General features: G+C 40.3%; 2 protein-coding genes across 2 annotated transcripts; both read left to right on the forward strand.

Moving 5' to 3' along the window:
• The first annotated feature begins 897 nt into the window (after positions 1–897).
• Positions 898–20,658, forward strand: LOC137724824 (uncharacterized). The gene is made up of 12 exons (XM_068463504.1): positions 898–1,266; positions 1,536–1,628; positions 6,545–6,640; positions 7,610–9,179; positions 9,684–10,262; positions 17,689–17,774; positions 17,962–18,024; positions 18,103–18,507; positions 18,843–19,217; positions 19,626–19,724; positions 19,835–19,945; positions 20,392–20,658. Exons 1-12 carry the CDS (start codon positions 898–900, stop codon positions 20,656–20,658), a joined length of 4,113 nt encoding a protein of 1,370 aa, XP_068319605.1.
• Positions 20,659–21,605: 947 nt separating this feature from the next.
• On the forward strand, positions 21,606–22,718 carry LOC137724825 (disease resistance protein At4g27190-like). Its single transcript, XM_068463505.1, has one exon. It carries the CDS (start codon positions 21,606–21,608, stop codon positions 22,716–22,718), a length of 1,113 nt encoding a protein of 370 aa, XP_068319606.1.
• The last annotated feature ends 1,091 nt before the right edge of the window (positions 22,719–23,809 follow it).

A 23,809-nucleotide genomic window follows, 5' to 3' on the forward strand; every position in this document is an offset into this window, starting at 1 on the left:
AAAAAAATTTGAAAAATATCAAACACTACTGTTGCTATGATTAAATTACAAAGAATAATTGGGGATAAACGAGTTATGGAGAATAAATTAGTGGTTTGATACAATGCAGAACAGTTACATAAACTACGTAAAGTCGAGAGTTCTGCTTCCATTGAACACTTGTGTGATCGATCTTCCCAGAAACTATCTAATCCGAATTACAACTTATTCTTCGTTTTCGTTAATCTGTATGTGACAAAGTTCTTTCTTTCTTTGCCTTTGGTATTGCTTTGTTATCGATTTCTGATCATAGTCACCGGAAGAGGAAGAAAAAGAAAATACAAAAATGGATATTTGCATTTCAGCTGTTACCAAACTGGCTCACTTCACTGTGACTCCGGTTTGGCGAAAGTTAAGTTATTTGATCCATTACAAGAGTAATGTAGAGCATCTCACTGGTCAAACTGAGAGGCTGGTTGGCAAAAGAGACGGGGTGAAACTCGCCGTGGAGGCAGCAGCCCGGAATTTGGAGACAATCGCTCCTGAAGTTGAGACCTGGCTGTGCAATGTAAACAAGACTACAAGAAATGGAGATTTGTCTTGGAAACGAAAGAGTTGAGAAGCCAAGGTGTTTTAATGGTTGGTTTCGAAGTTGAAGTCGCGGCGTTACTTGGGTGAGAAGGCTAAGAAGATGAGTTTGGTTTTTGACAACCTTCTTAGAGATGGGAGTTTCACAAGGGTTTCGTATCCTGCTCCTCCCCCGGAGATAGGGTTTTCGGCAATACATGAAGGGGGCAGCTCCTCAGGAACATCCGACCCTGCTCCTCCAGCAGAGCAATGGAACTTTTTGAGGGTCCTCAGCATAGATTACCCTATTCGGAGGAGATCCTGAAAGCTCTGCAACATGACAATATCGATATGATTGGTATGGCTGGAATAATTGAACCGGAAGATGCTGTAACAACGAAAGAGTTCATCCGGAGAGTCAAAGAGCAAGATTTATATGAAGAGGTTGCGGTGGCAGTTGTGTGCCAGAATCCTGACCTGAAAAGGATACAAGGTGTAATAGCAGATGTGCTGGGGCTGACTTTGGAAGATAGAAGTTTACTTGAGCGAGCAGAGAAGCTAAATTCTAGAATCATGTCCATGGACTCGAATAGGCTCGTCGTGATTTTGGCTGATGTTTGGGAATTACTTGATTTGGTGGCAGTTGGAATCCTTGGTGGTGATAGCGAGGAAAGATGCAAGATCATATTGGTAGCCAAACATCCGAATGTCTCCAGTGAGGTGAGAACTAAAAGAAATTTCAAATTGTTATTGGCATCTACATCCGTAAAATGCAATATACATTTTGAATCAAGAAATTTAACCATTAGAGATGTAATGAATGCTCTAACCGATGATCAAATCAATCCGGTTGTGATATGTGGAATGGGAGGTATTGGCAAGACAACTTTGGTGAAAGAAGTTGGGAAGAGAGCAAAAGCATTGAATCTATTCGATGAGGTTGCATGGCAGTTTTTGCCCAAACTCCTGACTTAAGTCATATTCAACAGGAAATCGCAGATTTTCTAGGCCTGAAGCTCACAGGGCAAAGTTTAGCTGGAAGAGCAAACGAGTTAAAAGAAAGATTATCGGGTAATAAGAGGGTCCTTGTGTTGGATAGTGGCCAAATTAGGCTAGGAAACAAAACAATATTGATGAGGGAACATCATGATGAAGATTATGTTTCCTTGTTTTGTGGCTTGATTTGTTCCTTATTTTGTGGCTTGATTTGCTCCTTGTTTTGTGGCTTTTTCAAAGCCATAATTATTTGGCTTTTGGGTGGAAGAAAGGAGGAGAAGAAAAGGGGTTGTTTTTTATTTAAATGCCTTGCCAAAGGAGAAGGAACGGATAAAGAGAAAAGCATCCAAAGAGATGGTGAGAGCATTTGGCTCTACCATGGGCAAGGGTGAGAGAAATCAAGAGAGCTAGAGTGAAAGATCTCTTGTGAAAGAACTCTTGGGGTATGATAGGAGCATATTCATGCGACTTAAATGGCTTGTTCTCGTGCATTTACGTTATGTTTCTTTAGTTATTTTAGTACTTTAAGCTATTTTCGTGTGTTTGTAGGTCGAAAGGGCTAAAGGAGCAAAAAGATGCATTTTGGAGACTTTTGGAGCACTTTTGGGCTAAGGATGGAAAGCTTATGCTTGGAGCCAAAGTGTTGGACGAAATTGAAAACCTAATTGAAGACCAAAGTGTTGGAACCTTGTTCCCTTTAGTTTTAGGATATTTAAAACCTTTCCTATATCCTTAGTCGTGCATAACATTCCAACATTCCACTCCTTCATTCACCACTTATCATATCATACACTTATCTTATCATCACCACATATCATATATTTATTACTTATCATATCATTCATTCATCTACATATCAATAACCACTTATCTTATCACTCAACATATCATTCACTTATCACTTATCTTATCATTCACTTACCACTCAACATATCACTCAACATATCATACACTTATCACTCATCACACTTCATCATTATACCACCATTCATTCTTTAAAAACACATGCACATTCACACACACTTCACACAAACAACATTCACATGCAAACACAAGCTTTAACCAACAAACAAAACAGCCAACACATGCACCAAAACACCTTTGCCGTGGCCTTCACTCCCCCTTGCATTTTCAGCCATTCCACTTCATCATTACACCACCTTCTCCATCTTTAATCACATGCACCACCAATTCAACACATGCACTTGTTCCTCCATTAAATCAACCACATTCATCACCAAAGAACCCTTGTGCCGTGAGTTCCATTGCATTTCCAGCATCCTCACATGCATTCCCTTCACATTCACCCACATGCACATTCAATCATTCACTCATGCACCCTTTATTCTTCATCATTCAAGCCATGCACATTTAATCATTCATTTCCAAACTCAATGCCGTGGCTTTCCCATTCCATTTTCAGCACCAAAACAGCATTCACATGCAATTCCACAAACATTGCCGTGGCCTACTCACAATTCCAGCATCTTCACATGTCTTTCTAGCTTTCCCTTTCATTTCCACCACTCATTCTTCATCATTTCAGCCACCTACATGCATTAATTATTAAACTCTTCATCATTGCATCCAGAAAATGAGCAAGAAAGCTTCCCAAACACATGCATACACACACCATTTTCAGCACACACATGCAAATCCATCCATGCCGTGGGTTCCCTTTGCTCCCCTTTGTGCAATTCCAGTTTTCACATGTGTCCTAGCTGTTTTTCCATCATTCCTCCACACAAATGCTTAAACAAACAGCCATATGTTCCCTCCACTACCCCTATAAATATCCTAGCATTCATTCAATTAGCATCTCATTTTTCATACACAACACACCACAAACACTTCCATCTTCTCCCTAGCCGTGAGTCTCTCCATTTTCTGCACCATTCCCTTCCCTTTCTCCTCCATTTCTTCCATTTCCATAATCCCCCAATCCATTCAACACACCAACAACATCCCTTAGTCCTTGTGCTACAACGAAGACGAAGAGAAGAAGGCCTAAACGTTCATACAATTCACGTTTGAGTTGTTGGAATGTTTACGCGTTTCTTTGATTTCAATGTTTAAATTCAATTCTCTTTGTTTTGTAATGGAAGAGAAGAGTGCCTAAACGTTCATACAATTCAAGTTTGAGTTGTTGGAATGTTTAGGTGTTTCTTTGATTTCAAAGTTATGAGGAACTAAACCCTTTTTGGCTAGGGGTGATTTCAATACCATGTTTATTTATGTGATATGAATTGATGAATTCCGGTTATGAACTCTTGATTCGTGAATGCAATTGGCTTAACTATTTGATGATTAACTTATTTGTGTTTGTTGATTGAGGGTCGACACTTAATTAGCATGCATGAATATGTGGCTAAAGTTTAAGAAGGTTTCACATAATCGTTACTAACTTATACTTGAAAGTAGTGAAGGTCGCTTGTCACGATCGCGTTAAGTTTAATTCTTAGCATGAGTAACATGATGTCATAGTTACAAATGCTTTGTCAATGCTTATGGTTTTCATTATTCTTAATGATCTTCGATTGTATCTCTATTATGATGACATGTAGGGAACTTTTGAGAATGTTTTGGGTTGTCGAATGATGCCATCCAATCCAATAATATAAGGAAAATCTAAGGGTTAACTAGTGATGTCACGGTTAATTTGGGGCATTGTCGTTCATAATTCAATGAAGGAATAACTGGAAATTGATTCATATGCATAAATATCATGTGTAGAGAAAGAACCCTTAGCTAGCTTCCCATCCATTCATTTCCGTCAAATCCATATTTACAATTTGTTTTGTTTCCAAGTATTCATTTTAGTTTAAATTCGTCCAAATCCAATTCCCCCCTATTTCGTTGAAGTCTTAGTCTTAATCTTTCTTATTTTTAGTTTTGCTTTCTTCGAGCATTAAATAGTGTTTTATATTGTGTTTTTATGTTTTTAAGTCAATTTAGAAGGTTTTAGCAAGCCCTCCTAATCCCCGGTCTAGAACGATCCCTCACTTATCCATTCTACTACAATTGTCAAACGAGGGTTTAATTTGAGTGTCAAGTAATTCTCGCATCAAATTTTGGCGCCGTTGCCGGGGATTAGCAAAGTTGCTAATCCCTTGTCTTTATTTTTATATTTTGTTTTTCGTGCATTCTTATTTCAGATTCTTAGTTTGTTTGTTTCCTTGTTTTTTAGGTACTGTGTATGACTCGTAGCTCTCGGCCTATTATAGAGAACATCTCCGACTTTGACGGTGATTTTGAACGCACTTTGAGGAGAACGAGGAGTCAACAAGAGCGACCACAACCCCCACCACAACCTGGGCTTGAAGAAGACGCGGTAGGTGTAGAAGAAAAGCCCACGGATCAGATTTTTGAAGAAGAACAAGCCATGGCAGCAGATAATAGAACCATCAAGGAGCTTTCGGCCTCGGGTTTGGCCAATGCAGACCCTCTTTGCATTCAATACCCCGCGGCTGCCCAAGGCAAGACCGATGAATTTGAACTCAAATCCAGTTTGTTACACCATATTCCGAAGTTCCATGGCTTGTCTATGGAAGACCCCAACAAACACTTGAAGGAGTTCGAGGTGGTTTGTTCGAGCATGACCCCCGTCAATGTGGATGGGAGTATATTGAAGATGAAGGCCTTTCCATTTTCACTTATGGACAAGGCCAAAGATTGGCTCTACGAACTAGCCCCGGGAACTGTGACTTCGTGGGAGAGTATGAAGTGTGCTTTCTTGGAGAAATTCTTCCCTACTTCGAGAGTGATTCTCCTACGGAAGAAAATTAGTGGTATTCAACAGAATCATGGTGAGACATTCCCGGCTTATTATGAGCGCTTCAAGGGCCTTGTAGCTTCATGTCCTCAACATCAAATGAAGGAGGAACTTCTCCTTCAATATTTCTATGAGGGCCTCCTTCCTATCGAACGTCAAATGCTTGATGCATCAGCGGGAGGAGCATTGGTGGACAAAACACCAAGGGATGCCAAGAATCTCATAGCCAACCGAGCGCTCAACGCCCAACAATATGAAGGAGTGGGCCAAAGGGAAGCACCACGGCAACAAAGTGTAAATGAGGTGAGTGCTATTTCTGAAATTCAAACACAACTTGCTAATCTTACTTCTCTTGTTTCTCAGGTTGTGATTGGTCCAAAAGCACAAGAACACCAAGTTTGTGGCGTGTGCTCAATTCAAGGGCATCCATCCGACAAGTGCCCTCAACTAATCGAGAATGGTGGGTGGGAATCTACCAATGCCATGGGCTATGGGAATCAAAACCAACCAAGGAACGATCCATATTCTAACACATATAATCCAGGTTGGAGAGACCATCCAAACTTCAAATGGAGGGAGCCACAACAAGCTGCCCAACAAGGAGGATTTAGGCCAAACCCCCCTGGTTTTTATTCCAAGCCGTATACACCCCAACAATCCCAACAACCTTCGGCATCATCTCATTCAGGTACGTCTTTGGAAAGTAATCAAGCTATGCAATTACTAACCTCTATTTCGCAGGGGTTGCAAAATCAAAACAACCGGATAGAAAATAACGAGAAGGAGATGATGGATATGAAGAAACAAATAGGGCAGATTTCTGAGTTCCTTGGACAAATTAGAGAGCAAGGAAAGCTTCCTAGCTCAACCACAGTCAATCCAAAGGGAGGATTCGAATCCGCCAAGGCCATCACCCTAAGGGGTGGAAAAGAAGTTGGGACCGAGCCAAACAATCCCAAATCTGCCCAGAAAGTAGATGAAGAGACGACACAACCTGAGGAAGTATCTAGCTCACCCACGGTAAGGGTGAAAAACCCAATGTCGCAAGCCCCCAATCACCCTAACTCGGCCAAATCAGGTAATTTAAGTTCAAATTCATGTACTTCACGTTCTAATCTGCCCAATGTACCTTTTCCTCGCAGGTTCATGCAAGAAAAAAAGGAAGAAAGCGAGAAGGACATTCTTGAAACGTTCCGGAAGGTGCAAGTGAACATACCGCTTCTCGATGCAATCAAACAGGTTCCAAAGTATGCTAAATTCCTCAAGGACCTATGCAATACAAGGAGAAGAAGGGCAAACAAAGAGGTAGTGAAGGTAAGCGAGAATGTGTCCGCTGTTTTGCAACGTAAACTGCCTACCAAGTGCAAAGACCCCGGTAGTTTCACGATTCCTTGTGTGATTGGACATAATCGTTTTGAACATGCCATGCTTGATTTAGGTGCATCCATAAATGTCATGCCTTATTCTATTTATGCATCTATGAATTTGGGTGAATTAAAACAAGATGGTGTAATTATACAATTGGCCGATCGTTCTAACGCGTATCCAAAAGGAGTTTTGGAAGATGTGCTTGTGCAGGTGAACCATTTAATTTTTCCGGCTGATTTCTACATCCTAGACATGGAGGATTCAGCCCATTCTACATCTTTGCCGATTCTCCTTGGTAGGCCATTCATGAAGACGGCCCGAACGAAGATTGATGTATACAAAGGCACCTTGACAATGGAATTCGATGGGGAAGTGATTGATTTTAATATTTCTGAAACTATGAGATATCCCGTTGATGACCATTCTTGTTTTTCCATTGATGTTATCGATTCTTTGGCGCAGGTATACCTTGAAGAATTGAACGAGGACGCCCTAGAAACAACCATCACTAAGGCCATAGAGCGCAAAAATGAAGGATTTGGGCCAATGCAAGGCCACGGCAAGGAAGAGGAATTCTTTGCAATGGGTTCTAGTGAAGAAATAATTGAGGTTGTGGCAGCCCTTGAGTCATTGCCACAACAATATGGTAAGGTTCCACTCTCACTTTCAAATTCAGTTTCCACTAAGATGCTACCTTCTGTTGTTCAGGCACCATCGCTTGAACTTAAGCCGTTGCCGGACCATTTGAAGTATGTGTTTTTGGGAGAAGGCGAAACATTGCCCGTCATCATTTCATCAAGTCTCACGGTAATGGAGGAGGAGAAGCTTGTGAGGGTGCTGCGAGAGCACAAAACGGCCATAGGGTGGACTTTGGCCGACATTAAAGGAATAAGCCCTACCACATGCATGCACCGTATACTTCTTGAGGAGGGGACTAAGCCATCCCGAGAGGCTCAACGCCGTCTCAACCCTCCGATGATGGAAGTGGTGAAGAAGGAAATAATCAAACTTTTGGATTGCGGAGTGATCTACCCTATCTCCGATAGCCGTTGGGTCTCTCCAGTTCAAGTCGTTCCCAAGAAGTCCGGAGTAACTGTTATCAAGAATGATGAGAATGAGCTCGTGCCTACACGCATTCAGACTGGATGGCGAGTATGTATCGATTACCGGAAGCTAAATGCCATGACTAGGAAAGATCACTTTCCTTTGCCATTCATCGACCAGATGCTCGAAAGGTTAGCCGGTCATGCTTTTTACTGTTTTCTTGATGGATACTCTGGATATAACCAAATTGTGATAGCCCCGGATGATCAAGAGAAGACCACATTCACATGTCCCTTTGGAACATTTGCTTATCGTCGCATGCCATTTGGCTTATGCAACGCACCGGCCACTTTCCAAAGGTGTATGGTAAGTATATTTTCCGATTTTGTTGAAAAGATCATTGAGGTTTTCATGGATGATTTCAGTGTATTTGGGAGTTCATTTGATAATTGCTTGGATAATCTGACCTTAATTTTGAAACGATGTGTTGAAACTAACCTTGTCTTGAATTGGGAGAAATGTCACTTTATGGTGAAACAAGGTATAGTTTTAGGACATATTGTTTCAGAAAAAGGAATTGAAGTAGATAAATCGAAAATAGACCTTGTACGTCACTTACCCTCTCCTACTTCGGTTAGAGAGGTACGTTCGTTTCTTGGCCATGCAGGGTTCTATAGGCGTTTTATCAAGGACTTCTCCAAGATGTCCAACCCTCTTTGCCGATTGCTTCAAAAAGATGTGCCATTCAAGTTTGATGAAGAGTGTAATTCGGCATTTAACCAACTCAAGGAGAAGCTAGTCTCGGCCCCCATTATTGTACCTCCAGATTGGAGCCTTCCGTTCGAGCTCATGTGCGATGCATCCGACTATGCATTAGGAGCTGTTCTAGGACAAAGAAGAGACAAGCGGCCGCATGTCATATACTATGCCTCTCGGACTCTCAATGATGCCCAATTGAACTACTCCACGACGGAAAAAGAACTTCTAGCTGTGGTTTTTGCTTTAGATAAATTCCGTTCATATTTAATTGGTACTAAAGTAATCGTTTATTCTGATCATGCAGCTTTGAGGTACTTGCTCACGAAAAAGGAAGCAAAGCCGAGGCTTATCCGTTGGATTCTTCTTCTTCAAGAATTTGATATTGAAATCCGGGATAAGAAAGGAAGCGAGAATGTAGTGGCTGACCATTTAAGCCGAATGATCCACGAGGAGCATGAACATGCCGTACCTATCCCTGAAACTTTCCCCGATGAGCAGCTGCTATCCATTGAGGTAAGTGAACCATGGTATGCAGATTTAGTGAATTACTTGGTGACTAAACAATTTCCAAATGAACTAAACAAGCACCAACGTGATAAGCTTAAAAATGATGCACGTTTCTATGTTTGGGATGACCCTTATTTGTGGAAGTATTGCTCAGATCAAATTGTACGTAGATGTGTGCATGATTCTGAATTTCACTCAATTCTAAGCTTTTGTCACACATATGCATGTGGTGGTCATTTTGGCACACAACGCACTGCCCTCAAGGTTCTAGAGTGTGGTTTTTATTGGCCGACTATATTTAGGGATGCTAGAACCTTTTGTATGTCTTGTGATCGTTGCCAATGAATGGGTAACATAGGTACCAAGGACCAAATGCCGCAAACCCCTGTCTTTAATGTTGAAATTTTTGATGTTTGGGGCATTGATTTCATGGGCCCTTTCCCTCCATCTTATGGTTTCACTTATATCTTGCTAGCCGTTGATTATGTTTCTAAATGGGTGGAAGCAAAAGCCACCCGTACTAACGATTCTAAGGTGGTTGCAGATTTCGTAAAAACTAACATTTTTGCTAGGTTTGGAATGCCGAGAGTAATCATAAGTGATGGAGGGTCTCACTTTTGCAATCGGACCATTGAGGCGTTGCTAAGAAAGTACCATGTCAACCATAAGGTCTCGACACCTTATCATCCTCAAACAAATGGCCAAGCCGAGGTGTCTAACCGAGAAATCAAACAAATTTTGGAGAAGACCGTTGGACCAACAAGGAGGGATTGGAGCTTACGTTTAGATGATGCACTGTGGGCATATCGTACGGCATACAAAACACCCATTGGGATGTCACCTTTTCGGCTCGTCTATGGTAAGCCATGTCATTTGCCCGTAGAGTTAGAGCACAAGGCACATTGGGCCGTGAAGACTTTCAACATGGACAAAGATGCAGCGGGAGTTCATAGGAAGCTCCAATTGAATGAACTTGAGGAGATTCGGAATGAAGCCTATGAGAATGCCCGGATGTACAAAGCCAAGACCAAAGCATTCCATGATAAAATGATTCGAACCAAGACCTTCACAGTTGGGCAGAAAGTGTTACTTTTCAACTCTCGCCTACGTTTGTTTCCTGGTAAGTTGCGTTCTAAATGGATTGGCCCGTTTGTTGTTACTAACGTTTTACCTTATGGTGCAGTCCACATAAAAAGCTTAAGGAATGGCGTAGAATTCAAGGTGAACGGGCATCGGTTGAAGCCATATTACGAGCATGGTGTGGGGCAAGTGGTGGAAGACATTCCTTTCCATTCCGTGGGCTCAAATGAAGATTAAAAGAGGGTACTCGTCCGGCTGAAAGACGTAAAAGAAAGCGCTACTTGGGAGGCAACCCATGCATCCGATTAGAGAAGAACTTGGAAACCCCTTTAAGAGACTTATTTTTATTCCTTTCTTTTTCTTTACTGCCTTTACTTTGCTTTCTTTCTCGTATTTGTTTATTTGCTTGCTCTGTTGTGACTTTCTGCTTAAAACATTGAGGACAAAGTTTGATTTAAGTGTGGGGGGGTAAACAATTCGTATTTGCATGAATTTCGTGGGATTTATTCACCTATCACTTAGAATGTTGTTTCTTGCTGTTTTAAGCGTTTTTAGAGTGTTTTAGTGTGTTTTATAGTGTCTTGGTATAAAACTCCGAAAATTTGATAAAAATTTAAAAAAAAAAAAAAAAAATATATATATATATATATATATATATTCTTTTCTTTGTTGCTATTTCGTTTCTGCCTTGTTAGGTTGTTTAGTTGTTATTGTTTGTTTGTTTATTAATTGTGTGAGTTTATGATTGTAACATTGAGAAAATGTTTGATTTATTGATAGGCACTGCTAAACAAAGAAAGATGGTGCTTCATAAAGGTTGTTTGCTTGAGGCCCCACTACGTGGCTTTACTCTTGAAGCGGAAGGCGTAGGAGCAGAAGGCATCGGAGCGGAAGGCGTAGGAACAGAAGGCATCGGAGCGGGAGGCATCGAAGATAGAGCATTCCAGGCCTCAATACTTGGCCAAGCGCTGGATGAGCCAGGAAAAAGGTGCCTCTGGAGGAAAGACGAAAACCTTTGACGGTCACTGTGAATCCGACCTTCAGACTCTTGCAGCTCATCAAGCTTCCTCTTCATGCCCGTCGAATAGTTGTTTGCAAGCACGTGCAAACTTCTATTCTCATACTTCAGCTGCTGGATCTCCTGCTTGAGACTTTCCACCTCTGCCATCAATGATTCCACCTGACGGGAGCGGGCAAGCAGGCGTTGGCCCATGTTGGACACAGAACTCGCACACTGAACACTAAGTGCGAGGGACTCTTGAACGGCCAACTCATCGGACCGTCCTGACAGCAGCCTACTATCTTTTGGTGTGAGGAGGTTCCTAGCTACTATTGTAGCTGTTGTGGCGTCCTGCATCACAGAGTCTTCACCTGAAAGAGGACCGTTAGAAGAAAAAAAAGAAGGGCGCCATACATTACCTTGACGGGGCGCAACCGGATCGCTGCTGAGACTCAAATCTAAGCTAAGGTTCGATGAGTTTGCCATTTTTTTCAAAAGTGTTCAAAGAGAATGGGTGGATGGAGTTAAATTTCGAAGGGCCGGAGACGATTTTCAAGAATGGGAAATCTTCAGAGTGTGTTTGTGGCGGTGATCGATACCTCAATAAGAAGCCAAGGCGACGCGTCCACCGATTCAAAAAGCCGGAATTTCCGGCGTAATTTAGGCGACGAGTTCTCGGCTTTTCAGAAGTCGCGTTCAACTTTGTCAAAAGATTTCTTCTTTTCAGACAACACGTGGAGGCCATCATCGCAACTACACATCTTTAGCCGACAAGCGCAAAGTTCGGCGACGCTTTCTCTGCTTTTCAGAAAACGCGTGCAGCTTTGTCAAAAGGAGCCGCATCCGTGTCGTTCAGAAAGCGAAGGGGCGTCTGCTCAGAAATCGAAGGGGCGTCATTCAGAAATCGAAGAGGCGCCACTATTTCAAAAAGCCGGATTTGCGGGATCAAAACGTTTGTCGACAGGGGTAAAAGATCAATACCATCACTTGATATTATCTCTATATATGTCGACCTTCGTTTTCTTTTATGGCAGGGCAAACCTGAAGAAAATGCCCAACTCTCCCTCACCTCTGAGGGCGCACTCCCAGCAAAGCCTTTCGAAATACTCAATTCTTTCTTCTTCCCCAAAGATGATACCAGATGCCTGGAGTACATATGACCCAGGAGGAAACAGCACAACAAATACATGTGCTGATTCATTCACCGCTTCTTCAAAAGCAAAGGTATCTCATATCATCAAGGTCAAAAGCAAAAGTATCTCATATCATGCTCTTTCCCTGTCTTTTTCTTTGTCCTTGTTCTTACTCGCATGGCAAAGTAAAAGAAGCAATCAGCCGGCACTTGGAGTCAGTCTTCCGTTCTGGAGCCAACTGCCTGGAATCTATTCCTGATTGCTTACCTAGCGTTGCTCTCGAGTAGTCATCTTCAACGGTTGATACACTTCCAGAGAAGGGACCACTTCTGCAAAGAGGAGCGAGTAAGGCAAGTGAAAATGATACATTGAAGCATGTGGAGACAAACATAGGCTGAGTTATCCTCCAACCCTTTTCAATACAAATTGGAAAGATTGAATAAAGAAACAAACCAAAGGAGTAAGCTCAGACCTTCGGGGAAGACCAAAAGAACCATCATGCTGCCCAGTTCAAGAAGTAGCACAAAGGAAAATCAACGATGGGCAGAAACCAGTTCAAGAGTAAGCCTATGGAATCATAAAGATCAAAAGCCTCAATGCAATTACCAAGGAGAAGATGGAATTTACACTCTATAACCAGATTTGCGTCTCTAAACTCTTCTCTTTGTTAATTACATTCTGCCATGTTTAGTATGTTTAGTTGTTGTTTGTGTATTTACTTATGCTTTGTGTGAATCTATGCTTAAAACATTGAGGACAATGTTTGATTTAAGTGTGGGGGAGTAAACAATTTGTATTTGCATGAATTTCGTGGGATTTATTCACCTATCACTTCACATGTTGTTTCTCACTGTTTTAAAACTGTTTTAGTGTGTTTTGTCTTAAAAATTCGAAAATCCCATAAAAATTTGAAAAACATGTTTTCAAAAGCATAAAAAGAGTGTTTTGAGTCGTTTTTGTGTGTTTGTGTCTTAGGGTACCTTCCAACACAATGCGAGGATTTGGTTCGTAATTGCATGACTGTTAAAAAGAGTTATAAACATGGATGAAAGTTTGATTTACTCTTGGTATATGCTTAGTTATGGTTATAATGTATGACTTCACATGCAATCATAAAAGAAAAATTCGTTTTTGTAACATGCTTGAAGGAAGGAACTCAAACAAACGCTACAACCCTGTGAGATTCGAGCCATTACCTTCTTTGGAGAGTTATTTTTTGTGATTCTTTGTTTTCTAAAGTTGTTGCATGATCTCATTGTTCCTTGCTTGGTTGCTACTTAGAATGCAATTGTATCATGATAGAACTAAATGCTAGAACTTATATCCGTTTCATTCAAAGCATGACATTAAATTGCATAACATATATCAAGATGAAGTTGTGTAGTTGCCACCATAGCCAAATAGCCTTACTTCCCATATTTCGTATATATTGTAAGTCTTAACCCCGTTGAGCCTCGTTTAACCTATTTTCTTTGCTAACCACATCAACCCTTACCTAGCCTAGATTAGGACCATCCATACCCTTGTTCTTAAAAGATAGTGAGCATGACTTAAATGAATTCCTTTTGAGTACATTATGAAAGAAAATGAGTGTGGGGGAGAGAATGTTTTGTTCTTAAGCGTTTATGTATGTTTTGAAAAAAAAAAAAAAAAAAAAAAAAAAAAAAAAAAAAAAAAAAAATTGTGAAAAATATATGTAAAAGAAAAACAGAAAAGAAAAGAAAGAAAGGAAAAAGAACTTGTTCCCCCTTGATCAAAAGTTGAGTTTTCATTCAAAAGTGATTTCTACGTTAATTCAAATGCTTTGCTCGCTATTTCTTTGAGAACCTTTGTTTTCCATATACCTTCTTTAGCCAAACACCTTTAGCCCCGTTACACCCCTTTGACTTCTATCTTGATCGTTATGTGTTTAATAATGTGGAGTTTGGAATTGATATGAGCTTATGGAATCACTGGTTCTCATTCTAAGTAGTAGCATTCCATTCATGAGATCATATTCATGTCGTTATCGTAAATTCAGAAAATGCTTTCCTTGTTATAACATATGTGAGTGTTCGTCTACATGTTTACATCAATCTTCTCACATATAACTAGTGTAGGGTGTGTAGTCAGAAAATCTATGTGAAAATAGAGTGCATTCTAGTAAGGAATTGAGGGAATTCTCTAAGGCATGTTACTACATTCAAAACATGGTTTTAAATGCTTAATTGTGAACTAGTATGTGGTGACTATGAGTAAGAATGTACTTAAGTGTAAAAATGGCTAAAATCTGTGGGAATAATGATTTTTAACTTGTCATGTGCTTTGGAAATCCCTGAGACGTTTGTTGGAAGGTTTAGGTTGTGTTTTACTTGTTCGTTTTGTTTTGTTTCTGGTTTCTTTTGTTTTGTTTTGCTCGAGGACTAGCAAAAGATAAGTGTGGGGGTATTTGATAGGAGCATATTCATGCGACTTAAATGGCTTGTTCTCGTGCATTTACGTTATGTTTCTTTAGTTATTTTAGTACTTTAAGCTATTTTCGTGTGTTTGTAGGTCGAAAGGGCTAAAGGAGCAAAAAGATGCATTTTGGAGACTTTTGGAGCACTTTTGGGCTAAGGATGGAAAGCTTATGCTTGGAGCCAAAGTGTTGGACGAAATTGAAAACCTAATTGAAGACCAAAGTGTTGGAACCTTGTTCCCTTTAGTTTTAGGATATTTAAAACCTTTCCTATATCCTTAGTCGTGCATAACATTCCAACATTCCACTCCTTCATTCACCACTTATCATATCATACACTTATCTTATCATCACCACATATCATATATTTATTACTTATCATATCATTCATTCATCTACATATCAATAACCACTTATCTTATCACTCAACATATCATTCACTTATCACTTATCTTATCATTCACTTACCACTCAACATATCACTCAACATATCATACACTTATCACTCATCACACTTCATCATTATACCACCATTCATTCTTTAAAAACACATGCACATTCACACACACTTCACACAAACAACATTCACATGCAAACACAAGCTTTAACCAACAAACAAAACAGCCAACACATGCACCAAAACACCTTTGCCGTGGCCTTCACTCCCCCTTGCATTTTCAGCCATTCCACTTCATCATTACACCACCTTCTCCATCTTTAATCACATGCACCACCAATTCAACACATGCACTTGTTCCTCCATTAAATCAACCACATTCATCACCAAAGAACCCTTGTGCCGTGAGTTCCATTGCATTTCCAGCATCCTCACATGCATTCCCTTCACATTCACCCACATGCACATTCAATCATTCACTCATGCACCCTTTATTCTTCATCATTCAAGCCATGCACATTTAATCATTCATTTCCAAACTCAATGCCGTGGCTTTCCCATTCCATTTTCAGCACCAAAACAGCATTCACATGCAATTCCACAAACATTGCCGTGGCCTACTCACAATTCCAGCATCTTCACATGTCTTTCTAGCTTTCCCTTTCATTTCCACCACTCATTCTTCATCATTTCAGCCACCTACATGCATTAATTATTAAACTCTTCATCATTGCATCCAGAAAATGAGCAAGAAAGCTTCCCAAACACATGCATACACACACCATTTTCAGCACACACATGCAAATCCATCCATGCCGTGGGTTCCCTTTGCTCCCCTTTGTGCAATTCCAGTTTTCACATGTGTCCTAGCTGTTTTTCCATCATTCCTCCACACAAATGCTTAAACAAACAGCCATATGTTCCCTCCACTACCCCTATAAATATCCTAGCATTCATTCAATTAGCATCTCATTTTTCATACACAACACACCACAAACACTTCCATCTTCTCCCTAGCCGTGAGTCTCTCCATTTTCTGCACCATTCCCTTCCCTTTCTCCTCCATTTCTTCCATTTCCATAATCCCCCAATCCATTCAACACACCAACAACATCCCTTAGTCCTTGTGCTACAACGAAGACGAAGAGAAGAAGGCCTAAACGTTCATACAATTCACGTTTGAGTTGTTGGAATGTTTACGCGTTTCTTTGATTTCAATGTTTAAATTCAATTCTCTTTGTTTTGTAATGGAAGAGAAGAGTGCCTAAACGTTCATACAATTCAAGTTTGAGTTGTTGGAATGTTTAGGTGTTTCTTTGATTTCAAAGTTATGAGGAACTAAACCCTTTTTGGCTAGGGGTGATTTCAATACCATGTTTATTTATGTGATATGAATTGATGAATTCCGGTTATGAACTCTTGATTCGTGAATGCAATTGGCTTAACTATTTGATGATTAACTTATTTGTGTTTGTTGATTGAGGGTCGACACTTAATTAGCATGCATGAATATGTGGCTAAAGTTTAAGAAGGTTTCACATAATCGTTACTAACTTATACTTGAAAGTAGTGAAGGTCGCTTGTCACGATCGCGTTAAGTTTAATTCTTAGCATGAGTAACATGATGTCATAGTTACAAATGCTTTGTCAATGCTTATGGTTTTCATTATTCTTAATGATCTTCGATTGTATCTCTATTATGATGACATGTAGGGAACTTTTGAGAATGTTTTGGGTTGTCGAATGATGCCATCCAATCCAATAATATAAGGAAAATCTAAGGGTTAACTAGTGATGTCACGGTTAATTTGGGGCATTGTCGTTCATAATTCAATGAAGGAATAACTGGAAATTGATTCATATGCATAAATATCATGTGTAGAGAAAGAACCCTTAGCTAGCTTCCCATCCATTCATTTCCGTCAAATCCATATTTACAATTTGTTTTGTTTCCAAGTATTCATTTTAGTTTAAATTCGTCCAAATCCAATTCCCCCCTATTTCGTTGAAGTCTTAGTCTTAATCTTTCTTATTTTTAGTTTTGCTTTCTTCGAGCATTAAATAGTGTTTTATATTGTGTTTTTATGTTTTTAAGTCAATTTAGAAGGTTTTAGCAAGCCCTCCTAATCCCCGGTCTAGAACGATCCCTCACTTATCCATTCTACTACAATTGTCAAACGAGGGTTTAATTTGAGTGTCAAGTAATTCTCGCATCAGGGTAGAGTGAGGCTCTTGGGAAAATTCTGTGAGTGGGTGTACAAGGGATATGGGATTGAGTTATGTCGATTTAACTCATGTGTAACTTGTACTGTTTTTTTCTCATAGTGAAGAGCAATATCTCTCCAAGGACGTAGGCAGGTTTTTGCCGAACCTCGTAAATTTCTCGGTGTCTTTATTTCTTGTATTTTAAACTATTCAACTGTGGGTTTGTATGTTGGTGAAGATAATCAGCCAAGGCACAACACCTTGTAATATTAGATAATGCTTGGGCACAGATAGATATGGAGGAAGTAGGAATTCCATCTTGCTGCAAAATCTTGGTGTCATCACGAAATCAAGATATATTCAATGACATAGAAACCAAAAGGAATTTTCCGATCAGTGTGTTGCCAGAACACGATGCATGGAGTTTGTTTAAGGATATGGCAGGCAGATCCATTGAATCTCCTCAGCTACGTCCTGTAGCGCAACAGGTTTTAAGAGAATGTGCTGGTTTGCCAATAGCAATTTCGACGGTGGGAAGAGCGCTAAGGCATAAAAGCAAGAAAATGTGGGATGATGCACTCACACAACTAAGAAACACTTGCCCAGAAAACATTCAGGGAATGATACATGAAGTTTACCGGAAAATAGAGCTAAGTTATGAATGTCTAGAAAGTGAGGAAGCCAAATCATGTTTTTTCCTGTGTTGTCTGTATCCAGAAAGCAGCAATATACCGGTTGAAGATTTGGTTAGATATGGTTTCGGGCTTGGGTTGTTTAAAGGTATGGATTCACTGGTACAAGGAAGAAACCATGTAGAAACGTTGGTTGACATACTCAAAAGTTGTTTTTTGTCGTTAGACACTAGACAGCAACAAGGAAGGGTGTGTCAAAATGCATGATGTGGTGCGGGATGTAGCCTCATCAATAGCTACTGATGGTAAAGAAGGATTTGTGACCAGACACAAGGTGGAATTGAAGGATTGGCCTGGCAAATACTCTTCTAGTACACTCATTATAACCAATAAAACTCGTATGCATAACGAGCTTTTATTAATTTCATGCACTGATAAATGTCCATCGGAACCACCTGCCACTATTCTGAGAACAAGTGAAGGCATCAAGGTTTTAGCCATCAGAAGCAGATTTCCACTGGCAATACTACCATCGATTCCACTGTTGAGAAACCTTCAAACGCTGTGTCTAGAGAATTGCAATCTCAGTGTGGAAGCTAGATCCGTAATTGGAGAGCTAAGGACACTCATGGTACTCAGCTTTTGTGGATCCAACATCAATCAATTTCCTGATGAAATTAAAAACTTGTCAAATCTAAGGTTGCTAGATTTGACAGGATGCAGAGTTATGAAAATTCCAATGGGTGGTATATGAAGTTTAGCTCATCTAGAAGAATGGTACCTGTGGAATAGCTTCGAGCAATGGGAGTTTGAGGAACAAAACCAAGCACAACTACATGAAGGGAACATATGTAAGGATCGAAATCAAGGTTCAAAAATCAGGGGCATCACTTGTCATTTTGCTCCAGAGTTAAGTTCCTTGTCCCAATTGACTACTTTAGAATTGCTCCGAATCCACTTGTAAAGCCAACAGGGGTGCAGTTTGATCAGCTTGAAAGATTTAAGATCTCAATAGGATGGTGGAACAGAAGTTGTTGGGATGTGAATCCCTGTGAGAACTACTTGAGACTTAGCTATGCAGCAGAATCTCCTGCAGAGAGTAGAATAACTATATTGCTAGAGAAAACTAACGTTCTAGAGTTAGACATGCAGTATATGAGCAGAACTCTTAATGACCTAAGAAGAAACTGTTGTTTAAACTTGAAATCTCTAAAGCTCTGCAATTCTGAAGATCTACAATATGTCTTTGACATGGGATATGTAAGCGTTTTCCCTGTCCTGCATACGCTGAAGATCGATGAACTAAAGGAGCTCAAGGCGGTTTTTCATGGCGAGCTTCCAGTGGGGTCATTTAACTAACTTAGAGAGTTATTTTTATCATCTCTACCTAAATTAACACATTTATGGAAGATACCAAGTCAATTTGATCAGTGCCTAAGAAATCTGAGATGCGTTAAGGTGAGTAGATGTTACCTTCTAAAATATCTCTTCCTATTATCAGTAGCTAGCCATCTGAAGCAACTCGAAGAGCTAGACATACAAAATTGCCTCTATTTGCAAGAGATTGTTGCCTTAAAAGATCAGACCTCAAAACAAATTGTTGCCCCTGAAGAATCGGAAAATGAGGAAGAAGTCAACGAGATCAGTCACCCCAATTTGCTACGCTTGAATCTTGAAAGACTACCAGGGTTCGTTGGGATCAGCAAAACTATATGAAAGATCAACTTTCCTGGATTGATCACGTTGAAGTTGGAATGCCTACCAAAAATCATGAGTCTTTCCCCAGATAATTTGGCTCCAGAAAGTAGCATTGCTTATGCCACAAAACAACATTTATTTGGCATCAAGGTATTTTTCCTTTTCTTAAGATTGTAATATGTTACCCCAGCTGCTAAAGTCTGTGTCAAAACTTGTATAAAATCAGGATAGCTCAGCTGACAATCTCTTTAATTCAACAGGTTAGTCCCTTTTGGCAGCTACGATTTGTGATGGTGAAGGAATGTGCTAAGCTATCTGGTATTTTCTCGTTCAGTTGGATGCAGGACTTACAAAGTCTGGAACAAATTGAAGTAAGGGAATGTAGGTCACTGGAAACAGTTTTCGACTTTGAAGATCTAGAAATGAAACAGAATCCAAAGCAATTCCCTGCACTGTTCTCTGACTTAGAAATAATGGAGTAGAGTAAGCTACCCTTATTGAGCAGGGAGCTTCTACCCTACTCTTTCAATGAACTCCAAGACCTGCATGTGTCCGGTTGTAGAAACTTAGTTCTTCTGGTAACAGTTGAGGTGCAGAATAGATTGCATAAACTAGACAAGTGAATTGTGAAAGGTTGCAATTCCCTGGAAGAGATTTTTGAGTCCACGGGGTCAAATGCCAACGAACAACCCACTGCAACACTTCCTCAGTCGGGCGAAACATCTTCAATTTCCCAACCTCAAATGACGCAAATCAGGGGTTCCAATCGAATTCAAGGCTTTCAGTTAACATCATTACACATTTCTGGTTGTGGCAGCTTGGAGTTTCTACTCTCTCCTTCCTTGCTAGGGGTATGGTGAAGCTCAAAGGTCTATCCATAATTGAGTGCAAGAAGATGGAAGTAGTAGTTGTAAAACCGCTAGCGGATGAAGAATCAGAGGATAACAGCTTGCTCCCTCAGCTAAGTTATTTGGAACTTCGTGCTCTACCAAATCTCATAAGTTGTTCTCAAGGCAAATGTAATTTAGATTGGCCATCACTGGAAGAGTTAACTGTTGAAGAATGCCCTCGAATGGAGAATTGATGTTTAGGTTCCCTTAGCACACCAAGGGAAGTGAAGTTAAGTATCAGCGGGGCAAGTGAAAATCTTCAGAAGGAGCTGAACGACAGTCGGAAAGAAACTTAATCTTCATAAGTATTTTGCATTTCTGTTGTCCAGTAAACAACTTCGAAGTTATATGTTGAGTTTTGCCTTCTAAGTAGGTTTACCATCCTTAGAAGGGATATGGTCACACATCCAAATATGGATTTCTAGAGTTATCGAACTTAAGAGATTTGGTACATCTGGTCACACATGTAGAGTTTTTTTACCTTATAATTCTTATAAGTTCTTCTGGTATATGTATTTTGGGACATCCATACATATATAGCCGACAATTTTCTAGGATATTAAGCTACAAACCACTAAAAATAAATATTAAGATGATATGGTTTGTGCTAACGGCATTTTGCAGCTTTTGATTTTAGAATGGTTTTCAAATAGGTCGCATGATTTTAATTTTATTATTTTACACCGAGACTTCAAAATTGCATCAATTTATATCATTGATTTGGTCAGTCGTCTCTTCAACCCTAGGGTTTTAAAATTGTTTCAATTTATACCTTTCGTTTTGTTAAACGTCTATCAACTGTTAATGGCTAGCGTGAAAAGTGCGAGACACATGAAAGGACAATTTTAGAATACAAAAAAAAATGACGTGTATATATATAGATTTTTTTTTTTTTTTTTGCTGCTATTTTTGACTGCTACTAAAATGTTTGCTGCGGCAAATTACTTTTCAAATTAATGTTTGTTTAGACTTGACCATTCAAAGTTTCCTATTCCTTTTGCTGACAAACTAAATTGATTTTTGTGAGAAAAGTCTGCTTAAAGACCATACATTTCTCTATTCACAGTTTCCTATTCCTCTTGTTCTTTATTCGCTGCTTATTTTCATTCATTGTTTCTGTCATTCTATGATCAAATCTGTTATGGCTCGTGACGGGGCTAGCTCCTCGAGAAGATCCAACTTTACTGAACCACCACCCATGAAGCTTTCGGAGCGCTTGGAATACAAACTACCATGTACAAGGGGGATCTTGAGGGCTCTGCAGGATGAAAATATCAACTTGATTAGCATTAATTGTGGCGAAATCAAAACAGGAGATACAGTAACGACGGAAGAGTTCATGGAGAGAGTCAAGCAGCAAGGTCTATTTGAAGAAGTTGTCATGACTGTTGTGTCCCTTGATCCCAACTTGAGACGAATACAAGATGAGATTGCAGATAATCTACAAGTGAAGTTGGGAAATGGGAATTTGTTTGAACGGGCAAAGGTGCTGCGTGCTCGAATGTCCAGAGACTCTAGGAGGTTGCTTGTAGTATTTCTTGATGTCCGGGAAATGCTTGATCTTGAGGCCATCGGAATCCCTTATGGGTCACCCAACGGAAAGTGTAAGATAATCCTTATGTTGGGACTCCTTGATGAATCTAGTGTTAGCATGAGAGCTCAAAGTAGCTTCCATCTGTCCGGCAACAAGAAGAGTTTACCCATTGGAATTTTGCCAGAGCAAGAAGCTTGGAGTTTGTTTAGAGAGATGGCAGGCAGTTCCATTGAATCTCATGAGCTACGTCCGGTAGCACAACAGGTTCTGAGTGAATGTGCCGGTTTACCAATTGCAATTGCAACTGTTGGAAGGGCACTGCAGCATAAAAGCAAGCAAACGTGGGAGGATGCACTGAGACAACTAAGAAAGCCTTGCCCCGAAAATATTCCAGGGGTGGTACAAGAAGCGTATCGGAAAATAGAGTTGAGCTACGAATGTTTAGGGAGCGAGGAAGCGAAATCATTTTTTCTGTTCTGCTGCATATATCCGGAAAGCAGTGATATACTGGTTCATGATTTAGTGAAATTTGGGGTTGGACTTCAGCTGTTTAAAGACATCGATTCCAAGAGGGAAGCAGGAAAGTGTGTAGAAACATTGATTGAGGTACTCAAGAGTAGTTTTATGTTGTTAGAGAGTGACAAGGAAGGATGCTTAAAAATGCATGATATAGTGCACAAGGTAGGCTTATCAATAGTAGCTTCAAAGGGATGGTATTGAAGAGTTGGCCTTTAAAATCAGGATTTGGGGGAACACACACAAAATTTTTTTTTTTTTTTGGTGGGGGTGGGGGTGGGGGTGGGGGTGGGGGGGGGGGGGGGGGGGTTTGGTGGGGTGGTGGGGGCTGGATCAAATGTAACTTTGACGGGGCATGGGAGGTGTGGTCGAGGAAAGGAGGAGGTGCAGTCGCACAGCCACAAATTTGAAGGGCCTCTAAAATTTGTCATCTAATATTATGTAATAATGTTCTATATTTAAAAAAATTATTTTTGTCAGCACTTTAAAATCTCATTGTGCACTCTTTACAAGAGTTTTTTTCCTTTCCAAATATAAAAATTTGGAGTACAATGAGATATTTTCAGTGTTAATAATAACACTCTAAAAACGATATATTTTTTTTTTCAATTTTATTATATAATGATATGTTATTGTTGACCCTAAAAATTACAAAACCTACGTGGCGCGCAGGCCGAGTAACTAGTAAGCTAACTACGTCCTTCGGTTGAATGCGGGGCGTGCCAACTCGTCGGCCGAGCTCGGCCGAGGAGTAAAATTTGTTGATGTCGCTTTGAGCGCGTCGTTGACTTCTTTATCTTGCGATTGCGACCGAGGAAGGAACACTCTCGGTCTCTGAGTTCTACAGCCTGAAGACAAGGCTGCTAATTCTGCGGAGTTCAATAATCGTCGGAGCCCGATTCGGTCACCGTGATTATATTCGTGAGAGTATAAGCACGTCGAATCGAGACCAAGGTGTATGGGCACAGGTACTCGAACGTGATGTATGTCTTGATGGTAAACGTAGTTCGGCCGTCGGAATGCCGAACCCTGAAACCTACTTGCGAGTATCCAATCATAAAACCACTCGGCGTCCTGTACGCCGAGCAATGCGATTCGTAACACCTAACTATGCCGAGAAAGCTTAGCAAGGTGACCTCTGCCAACAAAGGTTCGAAAACCTTTCTCGACCGAGACTTGGATAGATAATCGGTCGACCTCGACGCAGTGCTGTTTATCCAAACTGAAGGTGCTTCTCGGTCGGCTGATTCTGCGGCAGCAGTGCTGTTTATCCAAACTGAAGGTGCTCGCCGGGC

This window comes from Pyrus communis, chromosome 2, assembly GCF_963583255.1.
Source record: "Pyrus communis chromosome 2, drPyrComm1.1, whole genome shotgun sequence".
NCBI classification, from domain to species: Eukaryota; Viridiplantae; Streptophyta; class Magnoliopsida; order Rosales; family Rosaceae; genus Pyrus; species Pyrus communis.

What these genes read in the sequence shown, in the direction of transcription:
- LOC137724824 (XM_068463504.1), top strand. Translation starts at nt 898, where the DNA reads ATGATTGGTATGGCTGGAATAATTGAACCGGAAGATGCTGTAACAACG. An exon ending in CGAGCATGGTGTGGGGCAAG is followed by an intron (nt 10,263 to 17,688) that starts TGGTGGAAGACA and finishes AGGATATGGCAG; the next exon opens with GCAGATCCATTGAATCTCCT. An exon ending in AACATTTATTTGGCATCAAG is followed by an intron (nt 19,725 to 19,834) that starts GTATTTTTCCTT and finishes TTAATTCAACAG; the next exon opens with GTTAGTCCCTTTTGGCAGCT.
- LOC137724825 (XM_068463505.1), top strand. Translation starts at nt 21,606, where the DNA reads ATGGCTCGTGACGGGGCTAGCTCCTCGAGAAGATCCAACTTTACTGAA.